Source organism: Falco rusticolus, chromosome 18 (genome assembly GCF_015220075.1).
Source record: "Falco rusticolus isolate bFalRus1 chromosome 18, bFalRus1.pri, whole genome shotgun sequence".
In the NCBI taxonomy this organism is placed as follows: Eukaryota; Metazoa; Chordata; class Aves; order Falconiformes; family Falconidae; genus Falco; species Falco rusticolus.
The window spans coordinates 838,612-861,700 of NC_051204.1; the positions used below are offsets into that span (position 1 = coordinate 838,612).

Here is a 23,089-nt window from a genome sequence, read left to right on the forward strand (position 1 = left end):
CGGCGGCTTCCCGCCGCTCGCGGGCGCCGGAGCCGCAGCGTCACGCACGCGCACGCGTCACGTGGCGGCGTGCTGGCGTCACACGCGCGGCGTCTCCTGCCGGTAAGCGGCAGCCACAGCCTGGGGAGCGGGTGAGGGGCCCGGGCGGGGGCGGGTCTCTCCCTGCGGGACCAGGGCCACGCTCCGCGGCCGCCCCCCCCCCCCCCCCCCCCCCCCCCCGGGCCTGGGGTTGCCGGGCCCCGGCTGGGCGAGGGCGAGTAAGCGCCGCCCCGGCACTCGGTCCCGGGGTGAGGCGTGAGGGGGGTGACCCGCTCTTGTGCCCGCAGGTTGCCCGTCCTTTGGCAAGCTGCGCGCGGCAGCACACCCGCGGATTCCATGTCTTTTCTTGTAAGTAAACCCGAGCGGATTAGGGTGAGTGTTGAACGCCTTCCAGCCTCCCTCGGGCGCCGGGTGTCGGTGGAGCCTGCCTTGCGCTTGTGCAGAGGAGCGGCGGCGGGGCCGGCCTCCTGGAAAGCACCGCAGGGCCCGTGCCCCCCGCCCACGCCGCCGTGACTGAAAAGGGCGGGAAAGCGCCGGGCCGGGCCCGCTGCCCTCACCTCAGTCCTCCCACCGGCACTTGCTGCTTGGGGTTGTGGCCTAACCTTCGCTTGGGTTTCTAAACGCTTTGATTAATTCTGCACTTGTAAGTGAGGAAGCTTCATGCGAGAAAACCGCTTGGGTCAGTGGTGTTCTATACCCGGAGTTCTGGGTCATCGTCACCTCAAGACTTGGTGCTTTCTAGGACTGGCTTCCCTTGCACTAAACAACATAAGCTATTTCCCCCCGTATTTTCCCAATTCCAGTGTGGCAGTGTTTGTTTAACACTAACTTCATGATCAGCATTCTGCAAACTTAAAGTCACGTATCCTAGAGTGCGCTATTTGTGCACACTCAAAAAATAAATTTTTTCTTTGAATCACAGAGTTGAATAGTGATAGAAACACTTCTCTGCACAACCTAATGCTTGCTGTGAATTTAATTTAATTCACATTAAATTAATGTGAATTTAAGCATGAATTGTGGAAGCAAACAGCTTTCAAGTATTTATGTTATAATTTTGCATTCGGTCAATAGATAAATAGACAAAGTATTTAAGTTAAGACATCACCTCGTTGTAAATAGTTGAAGCTTTTTTTATACCTGTTACACCCAAACAAGCAACTTTTATTTGCCTGTAAGAGAGTTGTAGCACACTTACTGTTTTTACTGTATGTGCATGTATAAAAGTTCTTGTTTGAATGATCTAAAATGATGTTAACTTTATGGCCAGTGCATGCCGGTCAGGAAAAGTAGTAGCACCTGTGTGGTTGCTGAATGCATGCCATCACAGTGGCACAAGAAGAGAATATCCTTGTCCAAAGTAAGGATGCAACTCTGGTGTTGGCAGTTAATCAGTTTCAGACCACAGTAGCATCCTTGAAGTGTTATGAATCTTACATTATTTTGTGGGGGATGGGGAAAAGACACTTCTCTTTACATGGAATAACTAATTACCTGGGGGATTTTTTTTTGTTTGTTTCAGCGGTGGGTGTCTGAAAAGTTCATTGTTGAGGGCTTAAGAGAGTTCGAACTGTTTGGAGGTAAGTTTTCCTATCATTAGATGACATTGTTAGAAATGTTTTATTTTAACCACAAGGTCTGTTAATTTGGTTGTAAATATATATCTTAACAGTAAAAGAGATGAATGAATCTGGTTGTAGCACCATAGTGTGTTATCCATGTTGGCTTACCATAAAAGCTAATATGGAAGCATCCAAGATCTAGCGAGTTATTTGGAAATCAGTTGAGGGCGGTACTGTTTTCAGACCCTGAATTCTCTACTCCTTAGCATAACCACTTTTTTGCTATGAAAAGATAATTTGAGATTTGGGAAGGTTAATTATAATTTTTTGAGTAAAAATGGATTTTGAAACTCTGATGATGGCTCCCCAGTGTGCCTGCGGGAATGCTGACTGGTTTCTGTTCTGCTTTGTGCATAACAAACAAAATTGCCCATTAGGATGCAGAATTACTGATCAGTGTTGTGGAAAGCATTCTGAGCATTGAAAAGAGGTCTAGATCTTGAGCTTCCAGGTGAAGTAAAACAATTTTCATTACTGTAAATGAACTTTTGATAGTTTCTTCAGTATTTAAGCAGAGCAGATACGTCATTTTTGAATGTGTTTAGAGGTATAATTTAAAAAATGTGTCACTTTCCATTTATGTCAAATATATGAACAGTTGCACTATTTGAATCTCTTTAATGCCCATACTTGTACTGCAATTTGATTATTTTTAGTGCTGCATCCTTATGTGTAAATTAAATGTCTTTGTGTAAAAAATATACTGTATATATTTGGTATAAAAAAGTATTATGCAGGGTTATTTACTCAGTTTTCCAGCTATATTTTTAATGGGTATCTGTTGAACACAACATGGTGAACAATTAATTTCTTTACTCCAGAGCAGCCTCCGGGTGACTCTCGGAGAAAAGTAAGTGACTTTTGCAGGCTGTGGTGCTGTGGTTCATTGCATGGAGATTATTCCTTGTGGAAGTTTGATTTTTCTTTTTATCTTAGTTATATATCTCATCTCTATATTTAGCTCTACAAGTGTGGAAACAGGTTTCACCCTGGAGTGGAGATTTTGGTGTGTGGTTTTCAAACTATATGTGACAAGTTCAAAACTTTAAACTTAATCTCTTGGATTTGTATTTGTGTTGTCCCCAGCCCCCCAAGGGTCTTTCTTTTGAGATGACTTAGATCTGATTCTTCAAAGACGCTAATCTCTTATAGCAGCCTTTTAGAATAAAAGGAAGAGGTTAGTTTATGGGACTAGGCCCAAATAATTTTATGTTGGCCATTCAAAACCAGTGTTCCCTTCTGAACACATTGATTCCAATTTCCTTTCTCTTCCTTGTAGAGCAGCCACAACAGAGGCTCCAGCATCAAACCCAAACATTATGCAGTTTTCAGTTGAGGTGACTTTACCTTCTGTTGTCTGGTCATCTTCAGAGCCAATTCTGTGCGTGCTTGGAGAGCTTTGCCTCTTAAAAACTAAAATCACTAGAAACATGGAATGTCTGTTCAAAAACATATAGCCAGAATCTGGCAGTTGAAAACTTCACCTTGATGCTTTTTGTTCTGCAGGCCCTGATAGCACGCCATCTGGTTCATAATGAACAACACTCATAGAATAACACAACTTAGGATAGAATATATTTGTCTAAATGATTTTCCACCTACCCATACCATATTGAAACATTTCTGTGTGCAGGTGTTGCTTTAGTTTAAGCTAATTACAAACATGAATTAAGTGTGATTTGATTATAACTGTGTCAGTTCAAGCTGCTTATAACTGATTTTTGTGCCGTTGTAATTTACTGGCACAAACAAAGCTGAAAATATGAGATGTATATGGAATGTTTTGTGGAAAGGCAAGTAAATTCACACCTTTTTAAAAATTGCTGAGTGTTACATGTATACTGGACTGGAAGCAAATTGAGATTAGCATCTGTTTTGTCTTTGTTGAAATATTCACTTAGGGTTTGGGCATTTTTGCAGCAGTATTTCTGACTCTCATTTTGATTTTTGCATCTAAATAAAAGCTTGCTTTTTCCTGCAGGGCTATAGAAAAAGGTACAATGATTTTGGGAGAGGGGTGGGAGGAAATTTTTTGTTGCTTATGTTGAAAGTGAGTGAATGAGGAGGTGGAGAGGCAGGCAGCAGAACAAAACCCGGTATTCCTTCCTAACTCAGATCAATGTCATTTGGCAAACGCAGATCCTTGCTAGCATCACATAACTTATTGTCTCATGGCATTTATAACAGTAGTTGCTTTTCAAAGATTAATTTCCTACAACCTATCTCAAATTAAAATCAGATCAACAAGCCAGAAAGCTAGCTCTTAATGAATGTCATGCTATAAAGCTAGTCATATGTGACTTCATTTTGCAGCTGCTTTTGCTTTTGACCATACACCAAAAGCTGTCCCGTGTGAAACTACTGAGGAGCTTTTTTGCAGTAATTCATAAATGACATTTCAGTTTAACTTTTCTCTTTTTTTTTAAACTCTTGTACTACAATAAGTTTCTGGTAGAGCTTTTTTTGCATTAACTCGGTTATTGGTCACTGCTAACATGAAGAGAGGTGAGTGAAGACCTCTGATGCACTGGAAGACTTAAAAAGGGAATTTGCAGTATTTTTCCATTACTGTTGAAACAACATACACCATTAATAAGATTAAATTCATTTATTTATTTTGCATCTGTTTTGTTGGCTTATGCTATATCTGGAGTGGACTTTAATAAAGCAAACCACTTACATATTGCTCAGTGTTTCACCAGCTGTCATTGCTCCATAACACTGCTTATCAGAGCCTCCTGCTTTCATTTCCTTGGTGGTGCCTTTCTGCTTCAGAGGTTTCCATCTGCCTGTGTGTCTCTCCTGGCAGTCTTGCTGTTGACAGGACTGTGAAATTGCTGGAAGAAGTAACAAATGATACAATTAAGATCAGAATTGACAGGCATCTTTAACAGAAGTTTGAAATTGTAAATGGGAAGTCACTGTTTGTTCTTAACCAAGGAAAAGCACTGTGTAGTGTTAAGACTAGAATAAAGGATTTGGGATTGCTGAGATCTTGGGGGTTAGCTGTTGTGAAACAGAACTGAGTTGCTGTGCTAGACTTGTTTGAGCTGAAATTATGCCATAGCACTGTTCACAAATCTTAGGTTTTGCCTTTTCCCTTAACTGAAAAATACACCTATTTTAAAGGTAGGCAAAGAGGGGTAAAATATGTGCTCTTCAAAGTCAGGTGAAAAGGTAGAATTTGGGAAGCGTGACTTAGTTTACTCCTGAAGTATACTCAGGGACCCAAAGGTCATTTATGGCAAGTTTCCGTCTGTGCTTATTACACTATGTGCGCCCTGGACTGAGTGTAGAACAGCAAGTTCCTTGTTGTTCAGCTGTCACTCTGTTGTTTCCATCTTTCAGTGATGGGAAAAAGAGTATTTGCTTTCACTCTAAGGAACATGCACAAGCCTTTTCTGCTTCATGTACCCTGAGAAAGGTCTGATAAAGGGCACTTGCAGTTGATAAAGAATGAGGTGGAAAAAATGATCTGGAATTCCAAATGTCAGGAGGAGTTAATGTGCTGGAAATTAGAGATAACTAAATCTGATCTTAGCCACCAAATAAATTTGGACCTCTGTTAGGATGTTCTTGTGACTTTGGAAACGTGAGGGAATTAGTGTAGTGGAACTTGCGAGAACATTGAAGTTTGTCTTAAGCAAAATCCTGTTGGAAAGATTTATGTGTGTGTAAATAAAGCAGATAACTTCATGTTAGACGTAGTGAAGAGAAGCTGTGAGGCTCGGGAGTGCTGCTTCCCCATGTGGTGTGGGGTCTTGTCTTTTCTTTTCTTTTTTCCCCTCCTGTAAGCATTAATGCTTTGCAGTTAAGTTTTTTGCTTTCATTTGGAGCTTCTCTTCATGTGTGTCTGGTCTTCATATCTTGGGCTAAGTTGGTTCATCACTTCTACCATTCAGTTAAGCAGCTTCAGCTGTGCTGGTCTTACCACAGAGCAGCTGAGAACCAGAAGCCCCCAGCATCGGAGGGGAATGCAGACTGCTGCAGTGCAGAGAAGTGCTATAAACAAACTTTCCTTTGGCCTTGCTTAGGCCAACAGGATAGTGGCATAGAAGTTCGTAATTAACGGGAGAAAGGTAGTCACTATACAGCAGTGCTTCAGCTGTCCTGGGGAGTAGTAATTGGCTTTATCCAATATTCCTAAAGAAATTCTAGCTTACAGTAATTAAGAACCTGTCTGTTACGGTTACCTGTTTTGAAACACAGATGTCTGGATCTTCTGAAATGAGGCATCTCCTGGATTTCAATTGATAAATAGCTATTCAAAATAATTCTAACAGCAATTAAAATCTCTTTTCTGTATTCAGTACTGTCTTATTATTTTGAGGTGTATAATAATACAAGGAGCAGATGATTTTTCCAGCACGTGATCTTTATTTCTTTTGACCTAACTTCTTTTTTTTTTTTTCCCCCCTGCAGACAAATGAGGCGAGCTCCGAGTCGATAGCTTCTTCCCCTAAAAGGGACACCATGAGCAACTTCCTACCAGACAGCAGCTGTTACGAGTTGCTCACTATCATAGGTAATACTACTATGTGATTGTCAGAATTCTTCTTTGCAAAGAAAAAAACCTGCAAATTTATTGGCCTTTTCTTGATTGCTTGCTTATTTTTGATGTTAGATGCCTGTCCTCTTTGATTTTAAAATTACTTTAATACAAAATGAGATGCTAGTTCCAAAGGCTTTCATTGAAAGAAGCTTGTGATGGGTTAACGATACTGGGTGTGAAGTATAAAATCAGCAGAAGCAGTCTGAAACCTGTCCCTGTCCTTGGTGGGGCTGTAGCCTAATCATTTTATTTCTGCTTCAGTCCTGAACTTGGAAGACAGGATAATGTTACTGGGGGGAAGGATTTTGCTCAGTGGGATACATGCCAAAGAAGGTAGTGTCTGAAAGAACAAATACTCTTTCACAAGGCAAAAAATAGGTTCAGCAGACGCCTGTAAAGATTATTTAAGAGTCAAGGACTGCAGGAGTTCTCCAGAAGTGTGTGATTCCAGAAAGTGTTGCTGAAGCTTTAATGCCTTTTCTTTCAGGCAGAGGCTTTGAAGATTTGATGGTTGTGAACCTGGCCAGGTATAAACCCACAGGAGAGTACGTCACCATCAGAAGAGTGGACTTGGAGGCCTGCACAAATGAAATGGTCACATTCTTGCAGGTAAGAGGAATCCATTAATACCATAATGCAAGTTTAGGAGAGGACGTGCTTATCAATACTGTATTCATATTCCTGCATTTACTAAATTGAATCAAAATATCTTTTTTCATTTTAGGGGGAACTTCATGTTTCCAAGCTCTTCAACCACCCTAACATCGTGCCATACAAAGCAACTTTCATAGCTGACAATGAGCTATGGGTAGTGACATCTTTCATGGCCTATGGTAGGTGCAGAGGGAATACCTTTGTCTGACCATATTTGGTGAAATGAAATTTAAGAGGTGTAGTTTTTTGGGGGGTTTTGGGTTTTTCTTCTGACCAATTGAGAGGTGTTTTGTTTCTTTTTAGGTTCTGCAAAAGATTTAATCTGTACCCATTTCATGGATGGGATGAGTGAACTGGCTATTGCATATATCCTCCAAGGTGTATTGAAAGCACTTGACTACATCCACCATATGGGCTATGTACATAGGTACTAAAAAAATATAAAAAAGGCGATCCATTTTCCTTCTCTTGGAAGTTCTCAGAAATACTGCTTCATCATTAGAGTGGATAGTTCAAGAGATGCGGAATGCAGTTTCAAGTTCTGTATTTTCTGTTAGAGCAAGTCAGTTTGATACTTGTGGGGAATTACATAATTGATTGTAATGAAGTGCATGAAAGTGTCACTGTGGAACACTTATCCTGAAGACCACTGTGTATTGTGAGTCACAACTGCAGCTCATGTTGAAGGCTCTGTTCAGATACTATTGATAGTCTCCAAATTGAGACTGACAGTGGAGGGGCATGGGGTTGCCCTGTTGTTATTGAAGGTTCTGGGTCCATAACCCCTAGTCCTGCATTTCTCCTTGTCACAGAAACAGTTTTTGGGAACCTGCAAAGTGGATGAATACAGTCCTCTTCGTGTTTGTAGAAGAGGTTTTGCACAGCATTCAGGATGGTTGTTAGGAGTCTCAGGCTCCTGGTAGGAGGCTGAATAAGTTTGGCCTGCATGTTGAGCTGTCCAGAGTAGGCTTTTGTCCTTTCTGTAGGTGCTCACTAAGGATCAATTTCTCTTTAATAACTACAACTTCTCTTAATCTAAATCACTGTCTCCACCCACTAGCATATTTTTCCTCTTTGATACATCCTTCTGTTGCGAGAGTACATTTCAGGTGCTGAAACTTTTAGGTTATTACGGGTTATTACTTCTGTTGTATGTACTGTAAAATAAGTTCAGCTTACCTATGCCTGCCTTAAGCCCTTTGCACTGCCCTTCTGCACTGTTTCCTGGGAAAGCTGTAAGGAACATAACGCCCTTGAGGCCAGAGAACCTGACTATTTTTACTTGTTTTTGTTGTGTTTTTTTTTTTCCCCAGGAGTGTTAAAGCCAGCCATATCCTGATCTCTGTAGACGGGAAGGTATACCTCTCTGGCCTGCGAAGTAATCTAAGTATGATCAATCATGGGCAGCGACTCAAAGTTGTTCACGACTTTCCCAAATACAGCATCAAAGTCCTGCCTTGGCTCAGTCCTGAAGTCTTGCAGCAGGTGTGTTTAAAAAAATGCTAGTTTTTAGTGACACATGGTATCTCTGTATAACTTTCTGAGTTCTTATGGCATGTTTGGGTGGACATGGCAGGGGACATGACAAAAGCCACAGGGTTTTTCTTGCGATGAGCTCTATCCTTTTTACCTTAAACGCAGTGACCCCTAGCAAGGGAAAACCTGTGTTCCTGTCAAAAAGGGGAATTACTGAGAAGCCCGTGTTACCACATTGCCTTTCCCTTCCCTTCAGAGGAAGGTGCACAAATGCAAGGAATAGGGAGAGGCCAGAGGAAACATATCTGGGCGGGCACAGGGCAAGTGGGTAGAATTTGATCTAGTTGACTAAACAGTTTTCTTGTAGGTACCTCTACAGATTCTCCTGTTAGCGAAGTGTTACATTAGGTGCCAGTTGCCCTAAGGTAGATGCCATCCCAACTAGCTGGCTGATTTAATTTAACTAAATGTTGTCCTTAACTGTGTGTTTTAACAACAAAAAACCCACCACCACAATAAACCAGCCTATACGTGGGTTGTACTGTTTCTGCTCTAATAATTTGGGTTTGCTGTTCTGCGTATCGAATCATGGGTATCGCTCATGCCATCCCATATAAGTGAGGCTAATTTTTCTTTTCCTTTTCATCTAGAATCTCCAGGGTTATGATGCAAAATCTGACATTTACAGTGTAGGGATAACAGCCTGTGAGCTGGCAAATGGACACGTACCATTTAAAGATATGCCTTCTACTCAGGTAAGGTTTAAAAATTGTTCCTTCCTCATCCTTCATCCTGGCACATGGAAATGCTTTGTTGCACTGGGATGTTGTTACGTTAGAAGAGATGGAGTAATTTGGCAGAAAGTAAACCCCCTTGCTTTCTAACTTTTCTCACCGGAATGGGAGGTTAGGTGTGGCTAGGTTTAAATTCTGAGTGATATCTAGTATGCCACTACCGGTCCAGTTGTGTCTAATATGTAAATTAAACTACCATGATTCTGGATACACTAATAGCGGTCTGCACCTTCAGTCCAGTCATGCTCATGAACTAGCGTGGCCGCACTCTAGGGTGTGGTCCCGTTCAGTGAGAAACCGTGACAACTGGCTACTTAGTGCGGTTTTAATTTGTGCAGCAGATATACAGGTTCTTTGGATTGCCGGTGATAGTGACTTTCTGCAAGAAAGCATGTGCAAGTATGATGTTATTAAGTACAAAACACTTGAAAAGGTTATAAATAATACAGCCTGGCTATAAATGTTAGGGAGTAACTCTCTAGAGAGATTTTTAAGATTCCCGAGAAAAGTGCTTAGTCTAAATCTCACCCAAGGCGTCCCAAGTAGGGGGAGAAGCAAGGCTCAGCCTGTTGGCCGGTCCCAGGAGTCAGAGGCAGTCTGGGATGGAGTTTCCCCTGACTTACGGTAAAATCTTCTCCTCCAAAAATTCCCCATTTCCTTGGCTATTTTATATCCTTTCTACCTTCAAGGTGGAGTTTGAGTGACTGTAGTCATACATACCTTTTATCATAATTGGTGTAAATTTCTCTGGCTTCACGTTTAAAGTTTGCAAAAAATCAAGGACACAGACTCAAAGAGGAGTGGTTGCACCTCGGAGGCGGGTAGCCTTTGGGATGGAGGTGTGTTTTGGTATTAAAATGACATTAAAATGAGCAAAGTTCACCAAAAGGTAGTATTTTGGCAAGGTCTTGAAAAACTGTTGGCTCAGGGGACCAGATGGGCTGCTTATCAGTTCTTTGAGGACCATTTCTTCCCATTTATCATCACAGAGCATGGCCACGGAGTCTGCACTGTGCTCCACCCTCCTTGGTATGTTGCAGGGAGTTGCTGTGTCAGTGGATTCCTCGCATGTCTGCTGCAGCCATGTCCCATCCTCAGAGCTCTTTGATTTTATACTTTTCCTTTATAGGTGAACAATGCTACGTTTTTCATATAACCCTTAATTTTCATACACAAACCTTAATTTCCTAATAATTACACAGATGTGAAGACAGAAGGGTGCCATGCCTGCATGGGAAATCTTAAATATCTACTGTGTGTGATGTTGCTTATGCCCTTTCTCTCCCAGATGCTCTTGGAAAAGCTGAATGGAACTGTTCCCTGCTTGCTAGACACCACCACAATTCCTGCTGATGAGCTGACTATGAAGACATCCCGTTCAAGTGCTAACTATGGGATGGGCGAGAGCATGGCTATTAGCAATGTCAGAGCAGCCAACGGAGAGCCAACCCTGCACCCTTATCTTCGGACCTTCTCCACCTACTTCCATAACTTTGTAGAGCAGTGCCTCCAGCGGAACCCTGATTTCAGGTAAAGCCAGGTGAAAGCTGCTTGTCACGGACCTGTGTTATTCTAGGGCTGCTTCAGCCGTGAGAGCCAGCAGAGGTTTAAGTTTTCTTCCCAGAAGTGTAGTGGAGTGAGGATATGCTCTGTACACTGAGAAAAGCAGTCCATGTAAACCAAGAGCAGTGTTAATGCTTTGGCCACTTTCTGTAAGACAGCCTGAAGAATTATCTTGCAGCCTTCTTTGTGGAGTAGAGTGGTGCTACACGTCAGGAAAATAAAACTGAACAGCTTTAATTTCTCATCACTGTGAGACTGTTTACCCAGTTTCCATCGCTGTGGATGTCTGCTGTTCAGCTAGCTGAGGATAACAATGGGAAGTGATGAAGAACTGTATTTTCCTCTGTAGTGAGCCTAAGATTGTCTTTAGTCATGACAAACTTCTCTAGCATGCTACACTGCTCAGAAACTTTCCTTTGACCAAATGTTGGGGTGTGCAAGTAGGTAACTTGCACAGAAGGTTGAACTACTTGGGTAAAACATCATGTGAACATAATAAACAGTGCTACTGATTACAAAAGGGAGAGATCCTATAGCTGAGAAATGAGACGGGCAGAAAAGACCCCGGTCTTTTCTTTCTTCCCCTACCTGCCTTTAAATGCTACTGTTTTCTTGTGTGCTTACTTTATTCTAACTCCCTTCTACAGGCCAAGCGCAGGCACTCTGCTTAATCATCCCTTTTTCAAACAGGTAAGGAAATCATTTATTCTCTAGATAAAAACCAGTGGCTTTTCTGTAGTTGCCGTCTTGCTGTGTCACTGAACCTGAAGGTGGGAATGTAGAGTTGCTGCATTTTCTGTCATTGGAAAGGATTAAGTTAGTTTGCTGGCTAATTGTAGTGCAGCGTGGTGATCCTCACATTCTCCTGGGAGGTGGATGGGCTGTTCTCAAAGCATCTCTTACCTAAACAGAGGGTGTAAATCTGCCTGTCCCGTGTGCCAGAACAGGTTTTCACCCACAGGCTATTGAGTATTGAGGCAAGGCAGTCCTAACCTGGTTCTTAGTGAGACCAAAGTGAGGTGACCTGCGCATTGCTTACCGCTGTGTGGCTGGCTGGGGGACTCCAGCTCTGCTGTGGGAAGAGGCAGCAGCTCTGCTGCTCCTAAAATCATTTGTCTGCCTTGCTCTGAGCCGAGGGCCTGGGTGGTGCTTTGCCAAGGGGATCTCGTCAAGACCATAGCACTCGTCCTGCTGAAAAGACTGCATGCAAGCACTTTGTTACAGGGTGCAGCGTGAAAGCCCTGCATATCTGCGGGTGGGAGGACAGTACTGTGTTGTTTCTGTCTGTAACCACACGCTGTTGCTGCTTGATTGTGATGTGCAAGTGTGGGCAAGCATTTCAGCAGCCGAGTTCTCTCTTTTCTGTGCAGATCAAGCGCCGTGCTTCTGAAGCACTCCCTGAACTTCTGCGCCCTGTCACCCCAATCACCAATTTGGAAGGAACACAGCCCCAGGATCTCAGTGGCATTTTTGGGCTGGTATCAAACTTCGAGCAGCTGGATGTGGATGACTGGGAATTCTAGAACAGGGACTATACCTGGTTCTGGAGGTGCTTTCTGGACATTGTAATTTATTGGTCCTGTTCATAAAAGGTGATGAATGTTACACATGGAAGAGTTTACAGGTTCTTGCGAAGGAACTTCAGCTGCCTGTTTACTTAAGCAGTAGCTTGGAAACAAGTGGACAGACCTGAGCTGGAGAAGATCAACCCCAAGGAACTGTGGAGTATTCCAGATGGTGCTGTGCCCAGAGCAGCTGAGCACTGGTAGATCACTTGAATGGATTTGAATGAGTCTGTGTAGTTATGGTCTCTATTTATGTGTTTCTAAAAATCACTGGCTTCCTCATATCACAGCTGAAGGCTGCATATCCCTACCCTCTTTGGTTCTTTCTCTTTTAAGGGTGCCTTAGAGTTAAGGGGAGGCAGGCAGCTCTTAGTTTTGGGCATTCTCCTAGAGCTAGTCAGATTACTGTTGCAGTGTTGCCACAGGGGAAGTTCTGAGGGGAGTCTATGGGGAAAGAAGGGATTATGTTTTTAAATTTAGTTACTGCTTTGTGATGGAAAATGGGAGATAGAAGAAGCCTGATTCCATTCCAGGCACACTCGCTGCATTGGGCATTCCTCTGCAGTGCTGGATTCTTCTCTTCCAGTTCTGGAGAGAGCTTTTGAGAGACGCCTCTCACTTCATACTGAGCATTCTGAACTCTGGGTCAGATGGGGCATTCCAGCCTTTCCTCCCATGGCTGCCTGGGCCAACAAAGCAAGTGTGTACGCCTGTATGATGTACCAGCTTTTTTATCCCCACAGCACTAGTTGGGCCTCCTCTTAGCTGGGCTGGTTTCACAGCATGAAACACTCATACCAGCTTGTTCTCAGCGACTTACCCTGGCACAGAGGAAAAGTCGATTTTTGTACTAAATGCTCTTGCTCATGACTCCTCTTTAAACATTGTGTACAGAATTGATCTTAAGCCTCCCCTTACTGTTGCTGTTCTGCCTTCCCTGACGGAATGACAGGTAAAAGCTTGCTTCTCATGTGGCTGCCCTTGACTCGTGGCTCTGTGACTCTGCCCTGCTGCTGAGGCAGTGCTCCCCTGTTCCATGGTATTTGTTTTTTGGAGGTGTATTTAAGGCTTTTAGTTTGACCTTTCCAAGGACTGGGTGCTGGAGGTCTTCTAGTCTTTTAGTGAAGCACTGAGATCCAGTCCTGTAGGTGTGGTTGATGGGAGTAGTGGTGCTGGCAACAGCTCCTTGTGTTTATAAACTGTACTTGAACTTAGATAAAGTTTGTCAACTCTTAATTTTTTGCCAAAACAAATAAAATATTTCTGAAGTTTTTTTAAAAGTCTGCTGTTTCTGCGAGATGATGGAGCAGATGGCAAATGATGACAGAGGCTGCCTATGCACCTTACCCTTCCCCCTTCCTTGCTTTCATCCAGCTCACCAGGAAGTTGCAACTACCTTTGTGTTTCAAAAATGTATTTCAACTAAACAAAGCAGCTGTGAACAACTACTTTTGCTCTTTTCTGAAAGTTTCAGTAGAACGTGTTCTTCCAGAGCAGGGGTGTTTGTAAGGGCAGGCTACAACAGATAGGACAAGCCCACTTCTTCCTCCCTATGATCAAGTTTGGCTCCTGATTTAATTTTATTACAGTGACTAGATCTTAATTTCCTAGCTTGTTAGGAAGTCTGCAGCTTGCGAAAATCCTTATCCCTTTCCTGCTAAGCTTGGACAGCAACTGAATTGCTGATTCTTACAGCAAGAAAAAGCACAGTACCACTCAGCATAAAACCTTGGGGACTGAGCTAATGATTTGGAGATGAATCATCCCTCTATAAGGAAACCCGAGAGGTGTGTTGCCCACTGAAGCCTCTCAAACTGTAGGAACCAAGAGGCAGACAGAAAAGACAGGAGGGAATACACCGAGCTACAATAAATCACAGCTAAGTGCAGCACTACTAGCCTGCTTTCCTCTGAGTTAGCATTTTGAGGGTGAAGGGGGAACTTAGTGCAAGCTAGTATTTCTCATCCCTTTCCATGCTTTCAGCTTGCTACATGCTCAAAGATCACAGACTTAATTTTTAGGCTTGCACAGCAGCAGGTAGCAAGCAGGATCAGTGTAAAGTTAGGAGTGAAACAGCACCTTGGTCAAAAAAAGAAGTTACAACATAATCAAATGCACAGCCTTCTGCACCTGCCTAGGCGTGCTGCAGCATGCAGAGGCAGCTGCTGGGTCCTGCCAGCAGCGCACGTGGCAACAGATGACTGTGGTCAGCCACAACTCGAGGCTGGCCTTACCTGTTCTGTCTTGCGCCTTCACAGAGCAGCGAGCAAGGAGCCTGGCACAGTCAGGACACTGTTTTAGTTGCTGGTTGGATACACAAGCACTGGCTATAGCTACTGGCCCCAGGGCAACTGCTCTAAGTTTGTTTGGTTTTTTTTCTCCCATGAAAGCTTTATTCAGCTAAATATAAAATAGGGTGCTCTGCTATTGAGGATCCTCTCCATGGTCTGAATGCTGCTGCTCTTCTTCCTCCCCTTTGTGTTTTTCCAGTTTTGCCATGAGCTCTGAAAAACAGCAATAGGCAGGATGAGACTCCAGGTGCAGGGGCTGCCCCACACCAAAGCCAGGTGTCCAGGGCCTGTAAACAGCCGCCTCCGCAAGAACTGGGGCAGCTACCAAAAATCACTTGCTGACACAAAGGCTCAGCTAGGAGCTACCACTGTTTGTAGAGTTCAGGGTATCGGACGTTAAGTCAGATAATCCGTCGGTGCGTTACTGACCTGCCAGCTGCACCATCGGACGAGCTGCTGCCTCTGTTCCTGTGGCACATCCCCCCCTACTCACCAGAAGCTACTGACCCTCATTTTGCACCCATGGAGCCACCCAAGCAACGATTAATCTCTCCTGGCACCAAAGGAAGCTCTGCCGGCAGCCAGGAGCTGTGAGCTCCAGCTTAGGGCCAGGCTCAGCACCCAGATATCGCAGGAGCTAGTGCCCTCACTGCTCCAGATGCTCCCACCAAAAGCCCTCTCTCCCACAGGGGCCTGTTACCTTTTGCTGGGTTAAAGACTCCATTGGTTTGCTTGTCACAGACGTAGCAGCGCTGGGATTTGCGATAGTGCTGAAGGGCACAGCTCTCACAGAAGTAGTGCCTACACCTGTACAGAGACACAGATGCCGCTGCGTCACCAGATACAACCATTGTCCAGGAGTTAGTTAGAAATAATTGACTACTGGGGTCCCCAGGAGATGCAAATGTGAGCTGCATGCAGAACTTCTCTGCATCATTGTTCCCATGAAAGGTGTTCCAGCGTTGCTTTGCTGATGTGGAGTGGTGGTACAGAGCCACCAGTGAGCTCTTCCAGGCCTCGGGTACCCAGCAAGACAGCTGGCAGTGTGGGAGAGAGCTGGCAGTACGTGATGGCCATGCTGCCCCTCCCGCCTACTACTCATCCTTGCCAAGCTCTTGGCTTCCTCAGGCTTTTGTTTCTCCACTCACGCAATGCAGCGTGCCACTCAGCAGCCAGGAGGAAACGACGGCGTGAAAACAAAATCTCAAGGTTAAGGGGAAAGATGATGTAATGAGGCAGCATCTGTGGAAATCTAAAAGGTGTCTGGACAACAGGCTTGAGATGCCTTCCAAGGAGATACTCCAGGTGCAGTCATGCGACTCCCTGGTTCTCAGAGGATTTCCTCACCCGCCAGAAAGCCATGGCAGACAAGCAGCAGGTTCCACCCACCAGCCTGTGGGCAGTGTTTGTATTTGCCTCGACAGTGAATGACTAGTGAACTGGATCGACAGCAGATGCTTAGCTCCTCATGCCAAAACCACCACTTACTTGGTGACCACGGGGTTCTTGAAGGAACTTCTGCAGATGAAGCATTTGAAAGGCATATCCTCTTCATCGCTGCTCACCTCATAGTTCTCCTCCTCTGCAGAAGAGAAAGTTAACCAGACTGGAGCAAGAGCAGAGGCAGCCAGACCAGCCCATGCGTGGGGCATGAAATATTAAATATGAAGAGAGCACAGCAGGTGTGATTAAATCTCTGCTGGAAACAATAGAGCTCTGGCATCTGGGTGTTCCTAATGTCAGTAACACATGTAGGACTGAGATATAATTAGGTCTAATAAGCCAGCGTGCTTGTTGCTCATCTCACAGGAGCAAATTCTTTTCTGCCTCACCCACTCACTGCTATAGAGAGACATATCCTCCAGCCCCCTCCTATTTTTCAGATTTTCTTCCAAACCAGCTGCCACCAAACTCTTGGGCTCCAACTGAACAGAGAACACCCTCTTCCCTACAACTGCACAGTGGTTCATGAGCCATACTCAAGGGCCTTGGGCCGCAGCTACTGACACCGTGTGTGAGAAACGATGTGATGTAGCACAAAAGCATCCCACCTCCTGGGCATCTGGGGGGCAGGAGGTGGTCATGTCTCCCCGGCTCCACACAGCTCGCTACTGGGACCCACAGATCAGCAGTGCCAGCCTTTTACAGAAAGCCAGAGGAAATAATTCTCTCTGGTGGCAGTCTGCGACTATCCAGAAGCAGCAGGTTTGCTCAGCACTGTCTGACTGGCCCCAAGGTTACCTTGCAGCAGGGAGTTCCACAGCTTTGGAATAAAGAGCCCTGTCTGTCTAACACTAATTCAACATGGGGCCTATGCAGTTTGAGACAGCGAAGGACCCATTTCATTCTTAGTGATCCAAGGTCCCCAAGTCACATTCATTTTAGGGTATGATAAAAGGCAGGACCTGGTAGCCCCATTCACCATTAGCATAGGGACAGGGAGAGCAGAGGGGTGGTGCCATACCAGTGACTCCATACCGGCCTTCATCCAGTTCCCGTTCAATCTGCCAGCCGTGTTTGTAGTCCGAGCGGTCATGGAGGAATTTGCAGCTGTCTGAGCAACACAAAGAATGAGGAATTAACAGCTAGGCTGTGCAGGGTAAAGCGTTAATAGGACACCTTAATCAGGGGCAACTTGAGCTTTGCCCAGCAGAAGGCAAAACCCGATTGCTTCGCCTCCTGCCTGTGCTCTAGGGCAGCGCTGAGCACCTGGAGCAGGCACAGGATCCCTCTCGGGTCTGACAGTCTGCAGGCATGATGCTCTGTGTGCCACAGCAACAGCTGCAGTGTTTACACATGGGGAGTGGAAAAGCAAACAGGAAATCCCACCCCTCACATGGCCTCAGTGGTCAGAGTACCTGTGGGAATGTGGGCCCCTGGAACATCCCAGGGGTCCCTCCCAGGACTCATAACCACCGATTAGAGGCCACCAGCTTTCAGACAGGCTGACACAAATGACAGGAATGTTACACAAACCAACTCTGCAACAGCGTCACACACCAGCTCTGCGAACAAGGGCCTGTAAAGCAGTGAGTGGACATTCAGCGCCACAAACATGGGATCACAAGCTGGACTGGATCCCTTAGCAGACCTGGCGCAGTACATGCTCAGCTGCAGGCAAGGATCCACTCACCTCCAAAGCCACAGAACCCAGTTTCTTTGTAGTCCTTGCAGATGTCAGGCTGGTAGTCCCATCGCACCGTGGCCCGCAAGTGCTCCGGAGCGCGGATGGGTCCTTTTCTGAAAGGGTGAGAGAAGGCTCAGGCCGGCTGCGCAGCTGTGGTGGAGAAGGCCCCTGGGGGCCTGCTCAGAACCAGGCACCAGACTTGTTAGACAGAAAGAAGCTGGCAGTAACAGCAAAGTTCAAGCCCCACACAGGTGCCTTTGGGGATGGTGCTGGAGCTCCTCCATGGTCCCAGTCCTCTGGGGCTCATCCCAACCTACCTGACCATTCCTGAAGAGGCATTTCCCATCGACGTGTCCTTGGGCTTCACATACTTCTGGTAGTTGTTGATACCACGGTAAATTTTATCATCTTCCTTTCCTCTCAGCTCCTAGGAAAGCACAAAGAAAGGCGATTAAGAATCAGGAAAGCTTCATGACACAAATTAGCTTTCACTACTCTGGCACCAGTCTCCCTTCCCAGCCCTGCCTTCCTTAATACCAAGATAAATAAAGCCCAAAAATTCGCCTATTTGCAAGGGTTGCACTCTTGGCTTCTCAAATTTCCAGGGAGGAAGAGACTCAAACTCTTCTTGGTGTGCAGAAGGTGACTAATAAAGCACACGTAGTCCTGCTGTGGAGCACTAGCTCTTACAGAGCAAAGCTGACTCACCTCCTGGATTTTCTGGCTGCGCTCAAAGATGGCCTGGGCATCTTTCTCCTTCTCTGTGTCCAGTTCATACACTGCTGTGGCTCCCATGTCTTCTGGGCCAACGGGTTTCTGAAGAGCAAGAAGAACTTGTGACAACAGCAGAGAGAAAACCTGTACAAGACAGAGAGCTCTTTGGCTACCTCAAGGTTTGGTAGGACATGGCCTGCTTTACGTTCCACCAGTTTCTACCATGCCTTAGCATCTGCCAGGGAGAAACCCCCATGGGCCGGATCCAGCCCAGTGCTTGCAGAGCCCAGAGTGCTAATTAGCCATTGCACCCAAGTTCTAGCCTGCAGGAGAGTCAGGAAACACTTATCCTTACTTTACTCCTTCACACTCAGCCTCAGCTTAGCTGCAAGCTGAACTCAAGTCTCCCATGTCCAACACTCCAGTCATGAGACCATTCCACCTACAGGCAGGATGTTATGCCTGAACTTTTAACCCAGCTGTGTGTGGTTTGCATTCAGTTTTGACACAGTGATCTGGTTTAGATTCCTCTTTAATGGACTGAACAGACACCTACTCCTAGGTTTTATCAGATCTTCAGGAACAGCTGCATAGAAACCAAAGAATAATTAAAGCCAGCCTCAATTAAAACCGAATCCAACTTAGGTACAAAAACCTTCTGGAGCCCCAAAGCTGTCATCTCCTGTTCCCTTCCCATTCTCCCACAGCAAGGAGGGCTAACAACATGCTGCCCCCCTTGGCAGCAGTTAAAGCAGTGAATAATTACAGCACGAGGTTATAATCATATTAATCTCTAATGTGACAAGGACACCTTGGTCTGACCCTGCAGCTTCGACTGGGGACAGTTAGGCATTATTGCCATTGTATGCAGAGGCACAGACAATAAGGAAATAGGCCTGAAGAGGAACATGTGTTGATAGCTACTTTTAATCCTACTTATATCCTGCCCATGCTCATACTAATGGGCCAAACTTCACTGGATCAAGAGGAAAGTTAAGAGAGAAATCTAGTAGGAAGAGCAATCTGAGCTTTGCCCAGACCTTCACAGCTGATTTCTCTCCACTCCAGATGTTAACAGGACACCCAGGACACCCCACCCATCAATCCCAGGAAAAAAATGGCATCTCTGGAACTCTCTACTCCATCACTAGGCTGAAGATGGGACCAGCTCCCAAGTCACCTTGAATTCTTTGCAAAGGAAGATGTCCTAAAACTGAAAACCCGAACCCAACAGCAAGGCAAACCTGATTCAAGTGCTCCCTCTCCTGAAAATTTTGTGCGATGTTGGGCAAGTCCACTGGCAATCTTGGGGTTTTAATTCCCATCTCTAAGAGGGAAAGGCCAACCTTAGGTGGTCTCCTGAGGTTGCAGGGGGCATCAGGAGGATAAACCTAGCACAAGGTGCTTGTCTATTAAAAGGGAAAGGATAAGGAAGTGCACAAATAGATGAAAAGAAGGAATGGCTGATCCCACATTCACAGAGGCAAATTTTCTCTATCAAGTGTGGGATCTGCCAGTCCCACCCAACCGCACACCCCAGAACCACATCCTGCCCAGTCCTTACCGCCGACCTTGTTGATTTGTAAGTGACTCCAATCCCCTTTGATGGATCCTCCTCATCACTGCTGCTCAGTGCATATGCAGGCCTCTCCTTCGCGCACCTCCTGGTCTGAGGGGCAAGAAGGCAGCAGGTATGAAGGATGGAAGGCTCCAACACCGCATCTGCCCTGAGCTCGGCAGGCCACTGCAGACGCATCTTGGATGGAGCGGTGCCCTGCTGCGGCTCCCTTACCTTCTGGATCATGGGGTTGGGGGTCTCCCGCCGCCGCTCCTTCCGCACCACCGTGCTGGCCTCCTCCCCACTGCTCTCTGAGGGATAAAGCCCAGGGTAAAGGTGTGCCCTGGGCAGCCCCTCAGCCCCTGGGCAGCCCCACAGCCCTGGCGCGCCCACTCGGCCCCACCGCGGCCCCAGGGCAGCCCCTCGGCCCCAGGGCAGCCCCTTGGCCCGGCGCAGGCTCTGCTGGCAGCCTCCTCACTCTGCGGGCCGGGGCCGCCCGCGGGAAGGTGCGGGAGGCCGGCGGGAGTCCCAGGGCGCTGGCGCGGCCGGGCAGAGCCCTACCACCCCTCCGCCACGCGGACACCGGGGTGGCTCCAGGTCCCCCTTCGGCTCCCCAGGGCACCGCAGCGGCCCGGCGAGCCCCGCCAGCCCTCACCCTGCTCCTGGTCGCTGCTGGGCCGCTTACGCCGGCCCCTGCCCGCCGCTAGGCCCCGCTTCTTGAAAACGAAGCTGCAAACGGAGCCCTCGCCGGCCATCTTGCGCCGCCTCCCGCGCCTAGAGCGGCTCTGGCGAGGCCCGCGTCGCGCAGCGCCCCCTGCGGGGCGGGAGGGGCGGGGCGCCGGGGCGAGCGGCGCCGGGGGGGGAGGGCGCCCCCTGGCGGCAGGTCAGAGGGGCGGGGGGGCGCAGCGAGGGGTGAGGGCCACGGCCCCCTCCTCACCCTGCTGGGCCCCTCCCTCTCCCCCAGGCCCGGCGCGGCCTTCCACGTCGCCATAGCAACGGGAAAAGGCGGTGGGCACCAGCGCCCCCCTGTTCCCCGTAGAGCCCAGCCCCACCTGCGCGGCGCGGGGGGGGAGCAGCGGGTGTGTGTGTGTGTGTGTGTGCGCACGGGTGTGTGTGTGTGTGTGTGTGTGCGCGCGCGCACGGGTGTGTGTGTGTGCGTGCACACATGTGAGGACAGTGAGTGTGGGAGCGAGCATGTGCTTCTGTGAGTGTGCATGTGTGCATGTGTGCATGCACATGTATGAGAGCACGTGAGCATGCCAGTGCGTGTTTGCTTGTGTGTTTGTGCATGTGTGTGTGGGTACGGGTGTGCACGCAGGCGAGGAGGGGGCCTGGTGCTGCCCGCAGGGGGCTCAGCAGCTGCCGGGGGTCCCCACTGCTTGGGGAGCCCCCAGGGGCCGTGGGCTCAGCCCCAGCTCTGCACCGCCCGTGCCCTCCACGGCTGGGTGCTGGGACGAGCCCCCCGCCCGTACCCCAGGGCACTGGTGGGTGCCAGGCTCGGGGGGCTTGTGCACCCCACACACCTGCCCGATGCTCCCTCCGGCCCCGTGCCCCGCTGGGCGTGAGTGCTGTGACCCCACCAGCCCCGGCCGAGTACGACCACCAGCCGCTGAGCCCCGACCTGCCTGGCCGCGGCGGGTTGTACAGTCCAGCCAAAGTCCTCCGTCATTTGCCCCCGGTGGCCGCAAGCCTTCCCTGACGGCCGCTGCTGGGGCACTGCGGGGTGGCAGAGGTGTGAAATCACATCACTGCCCTCGCCGTGCCCCGCAAACACCGCCATCGCTCCCTCATCCCTGCTCTTTGTGCCGGGAATTACAGACACTGACACCAAGGTCCCTGGCCTCTGCCACCAGCTTGGAGCGGGCCATCACCAGCTGGCGTCCGGCTCTTCCCGGCAGCACCACGCTGCTGAGGAGCCCGACCCAGAACATCCCGTCCTGCACCATCGCTACTGACACCCTGCCCTCTGCGCCATCGCGCCTTCGGCCTCCCCGTAGCCCGGGACGGCGGGTCGGGATGAAGGCCTCAGAGCTGAGCGTCCCCCTGCCTTTCTGCCAGCTCGCGGCTGCCCCGGCTCCCTCCGCTGCAGCAAAGCCCCTCCGAGCTCCCGCCGGGCTTCAGCTATTAATATTTAACCTATTTATTCCCAGCCTATGGCCCTGTTCCTGGGGAACCCCCAGCCCCCCGAAGCCACCTGGCCCCAGGCCCTGGGGTAGCACAGGGGAAACTGCTGGATCCTCCCGCAGGATTTTCCTGGCCCCGCGGAAACCTGCCCCACAGACCCAGCGCCCACCCCACGGCCCCGCTCTCACCTCCAGCCCCGCTCCCACCCCCCAGCCCAGCTCCCACCCACGGCCCCGCTCCCACCCACAGCTCTGCTCCTACCCCACAGCCCCGCACCCACCCATGGCGCCGCTCCCACCCCCCAGCCCAGCTCCCACCCACAGCCCCATTCCCACCCATGGCCTTGCTCCCACCCTGGCCCCACTCCCACTCCACAGCCCTGCTCCCATCCATGGCCCCACTCCCACCCATGGCCCTGCTCCCACCCCCGGCCCACCAGCCCCCAGTAGACTGCCAAAAGCTCGGGGTGCAGCCCTGCCCTGCTGGTGGGTGAGGGGCTGGGAGCACTGGGACCCCCCTTTCTGGCTGCTGCCTGCTTACGTCCTTCCTTGGCAAACGCTTTGCGGCTGGGGGGGTGAGTTTGGGTTTTGCAGACCCTGGAGGGATGGATCCCCCGGGATGCTTGGGATGCTCACAGGGAGCCTCGCATGAGCGGGCTGGTGCCAGGCAGAGAGAGCCCAAGGCCGCAGCCACCGCCTGAGCGAAGCCCACCTGCACGCGCAGGGCACGGGGGAGAGGCTGGGCAAAAGCTAATTACACCGGGCGGGTAATTGCAGGAGGCTGCTGGCAGAGCTCCTGGGGTCAGCGGCGTTAGCAGTGGGGTTGGGGCGGCTGGGGGGGTCTGGGGGTGGCCAGGAGGAGGGAGCCCGGGCAGAGGGGGGCTGGGGGGGCTGAGGTTAGAGGTTGGCTTCACACAAAGGAGCGAGCGGCTGGAAGCCGGTGCGACGCCAGAGCCAATCGCTGGGGCAGAGCGGCGATAAAAGGGCTGGCGAGGCGGCGTGGGAGCTCGC

The 23,089-nt window shown here is 48.6% G+C and overlaps 2 protein-coding genes across 5 annotated transcripts; one reads left to right on the forward strand and one right to left on the reverse strand.

The window, feature by feature from the left end:
• The first annotated feature begins 58 nt into the window (after positions 1–58).
• Positions 59–13,548, forward strand: STRADA (STE20 related adaptor alpha). Of its 4 annotated transcripts, none has more exons than XM_037411290.1 (13): positions 59–102; positions 327–387; positions 1,562–1,619; positions 2,483–2,511; positions 6,084–6,186; positions 6,701–6,822; positions 6,938–7,046; positions 7,171–7,294; positions 8,181–8,352; positions 8,994–9,098; positions 10,426–10,667; positions 11,348–11,390; positions 12,071–13,548. In XM_037411290.1, the coding sequence occupies exons 2-13, from the start codon at positions 376–378 to the stop codon at positions 12,221–12,223; spliced, it is 1,272 nt and encodes a 423-aa protein (XP_037267187.1). In that variant the 5' UTR covers positions 59–102; positions 327–375; the 3' UTR covers positions 12,224–13,548. The 4 variants fall into 4 exon arrangements, with proteins under 4 accessions (XP_037267187.1, XP_037267188.1, XP_037267186.1 ...); XM_037411291.1 differs by lacking the exon at positions 59–102 and adding an exon at positions 114–131; XM_037411289.1 differs by lacking the exon at positions 59–102 and having other exon boundaries at positions 146–411.
• Positions 13,549–14,626: 1,078 nt separating this feature from the next.
• RNF113A (ring finger protein 113A) lies at positions 14,627–20,767 on the reverse strand. Its single transcript, XM_037411293.1, has 10 exons — positions 20,611–20,767; positions 20,190–20,266; positions 19,962–20,066; positions 18,392–18,499; positions 18,001–18,110; positions 17,690–17,796; positions 17,021–17,110; positions 16,045–16,138; positions 15,257–15,363; positions 14,627–14,769 (listed from the first exon to the last, which is right to left on the reverse strand). The coding sequence occupies exons 1-10, from the start codon at positions 20,708–20,710 to the stop codon at positions 14,690–14,692; spliced, it is 978 nt and encodes a 325-aa protein (XP_037267190.1). The 5' UTR covers positions 20,711–20,767; the 3' UTR covers positions 14,627–14,689.
• Positions 20,768–23,089: the final 2,322 nt, after the last annotated feature.

Coding starts and splice junctions, on each gene's coding strand:
- STRADA (XM_037411289.1), top strand. CDS start 376: ATGTCTTTTCTTGTAAGTAAACCCGAGCGGATTAGG. Junction 412..1,561: donor GTAAACCCGAGCGGATTAGG/GTGAGTGTTGAA, acceptor TGTTTGTTTCAG/CGGTGGGTGTCTGAAAAGTT. Junction 6,187..6,700: donor CGAGTTGCTCACTATCATAG/GTAATACTACTA, acceptor CTTTTCTTTCAG/GCAGAGGCTTTGAAGATTTG.
- RNF113A (XM_037411293.1), bottom strand. CDS start 20,710: ATGGCCGGCGAGGGCTCCGTTTGCAGCTTCGTTTTCAAGAAGCGGGGC. Junction 20,267..20,610: donor CAGCAGCGACCAGGAGCAGG/GTGAGGGCTGGC, acceptor TTTATCCCTCAG/AGAGCAGTGGGGAGGAGGCC. Junction 15,364..16,044: donor AAGAACCCCGTGGTCACCAA/GTAAGTGGTGGT, acceptor GTCTCTGTACAG/GTGTAGGCACTACTTCTGTG.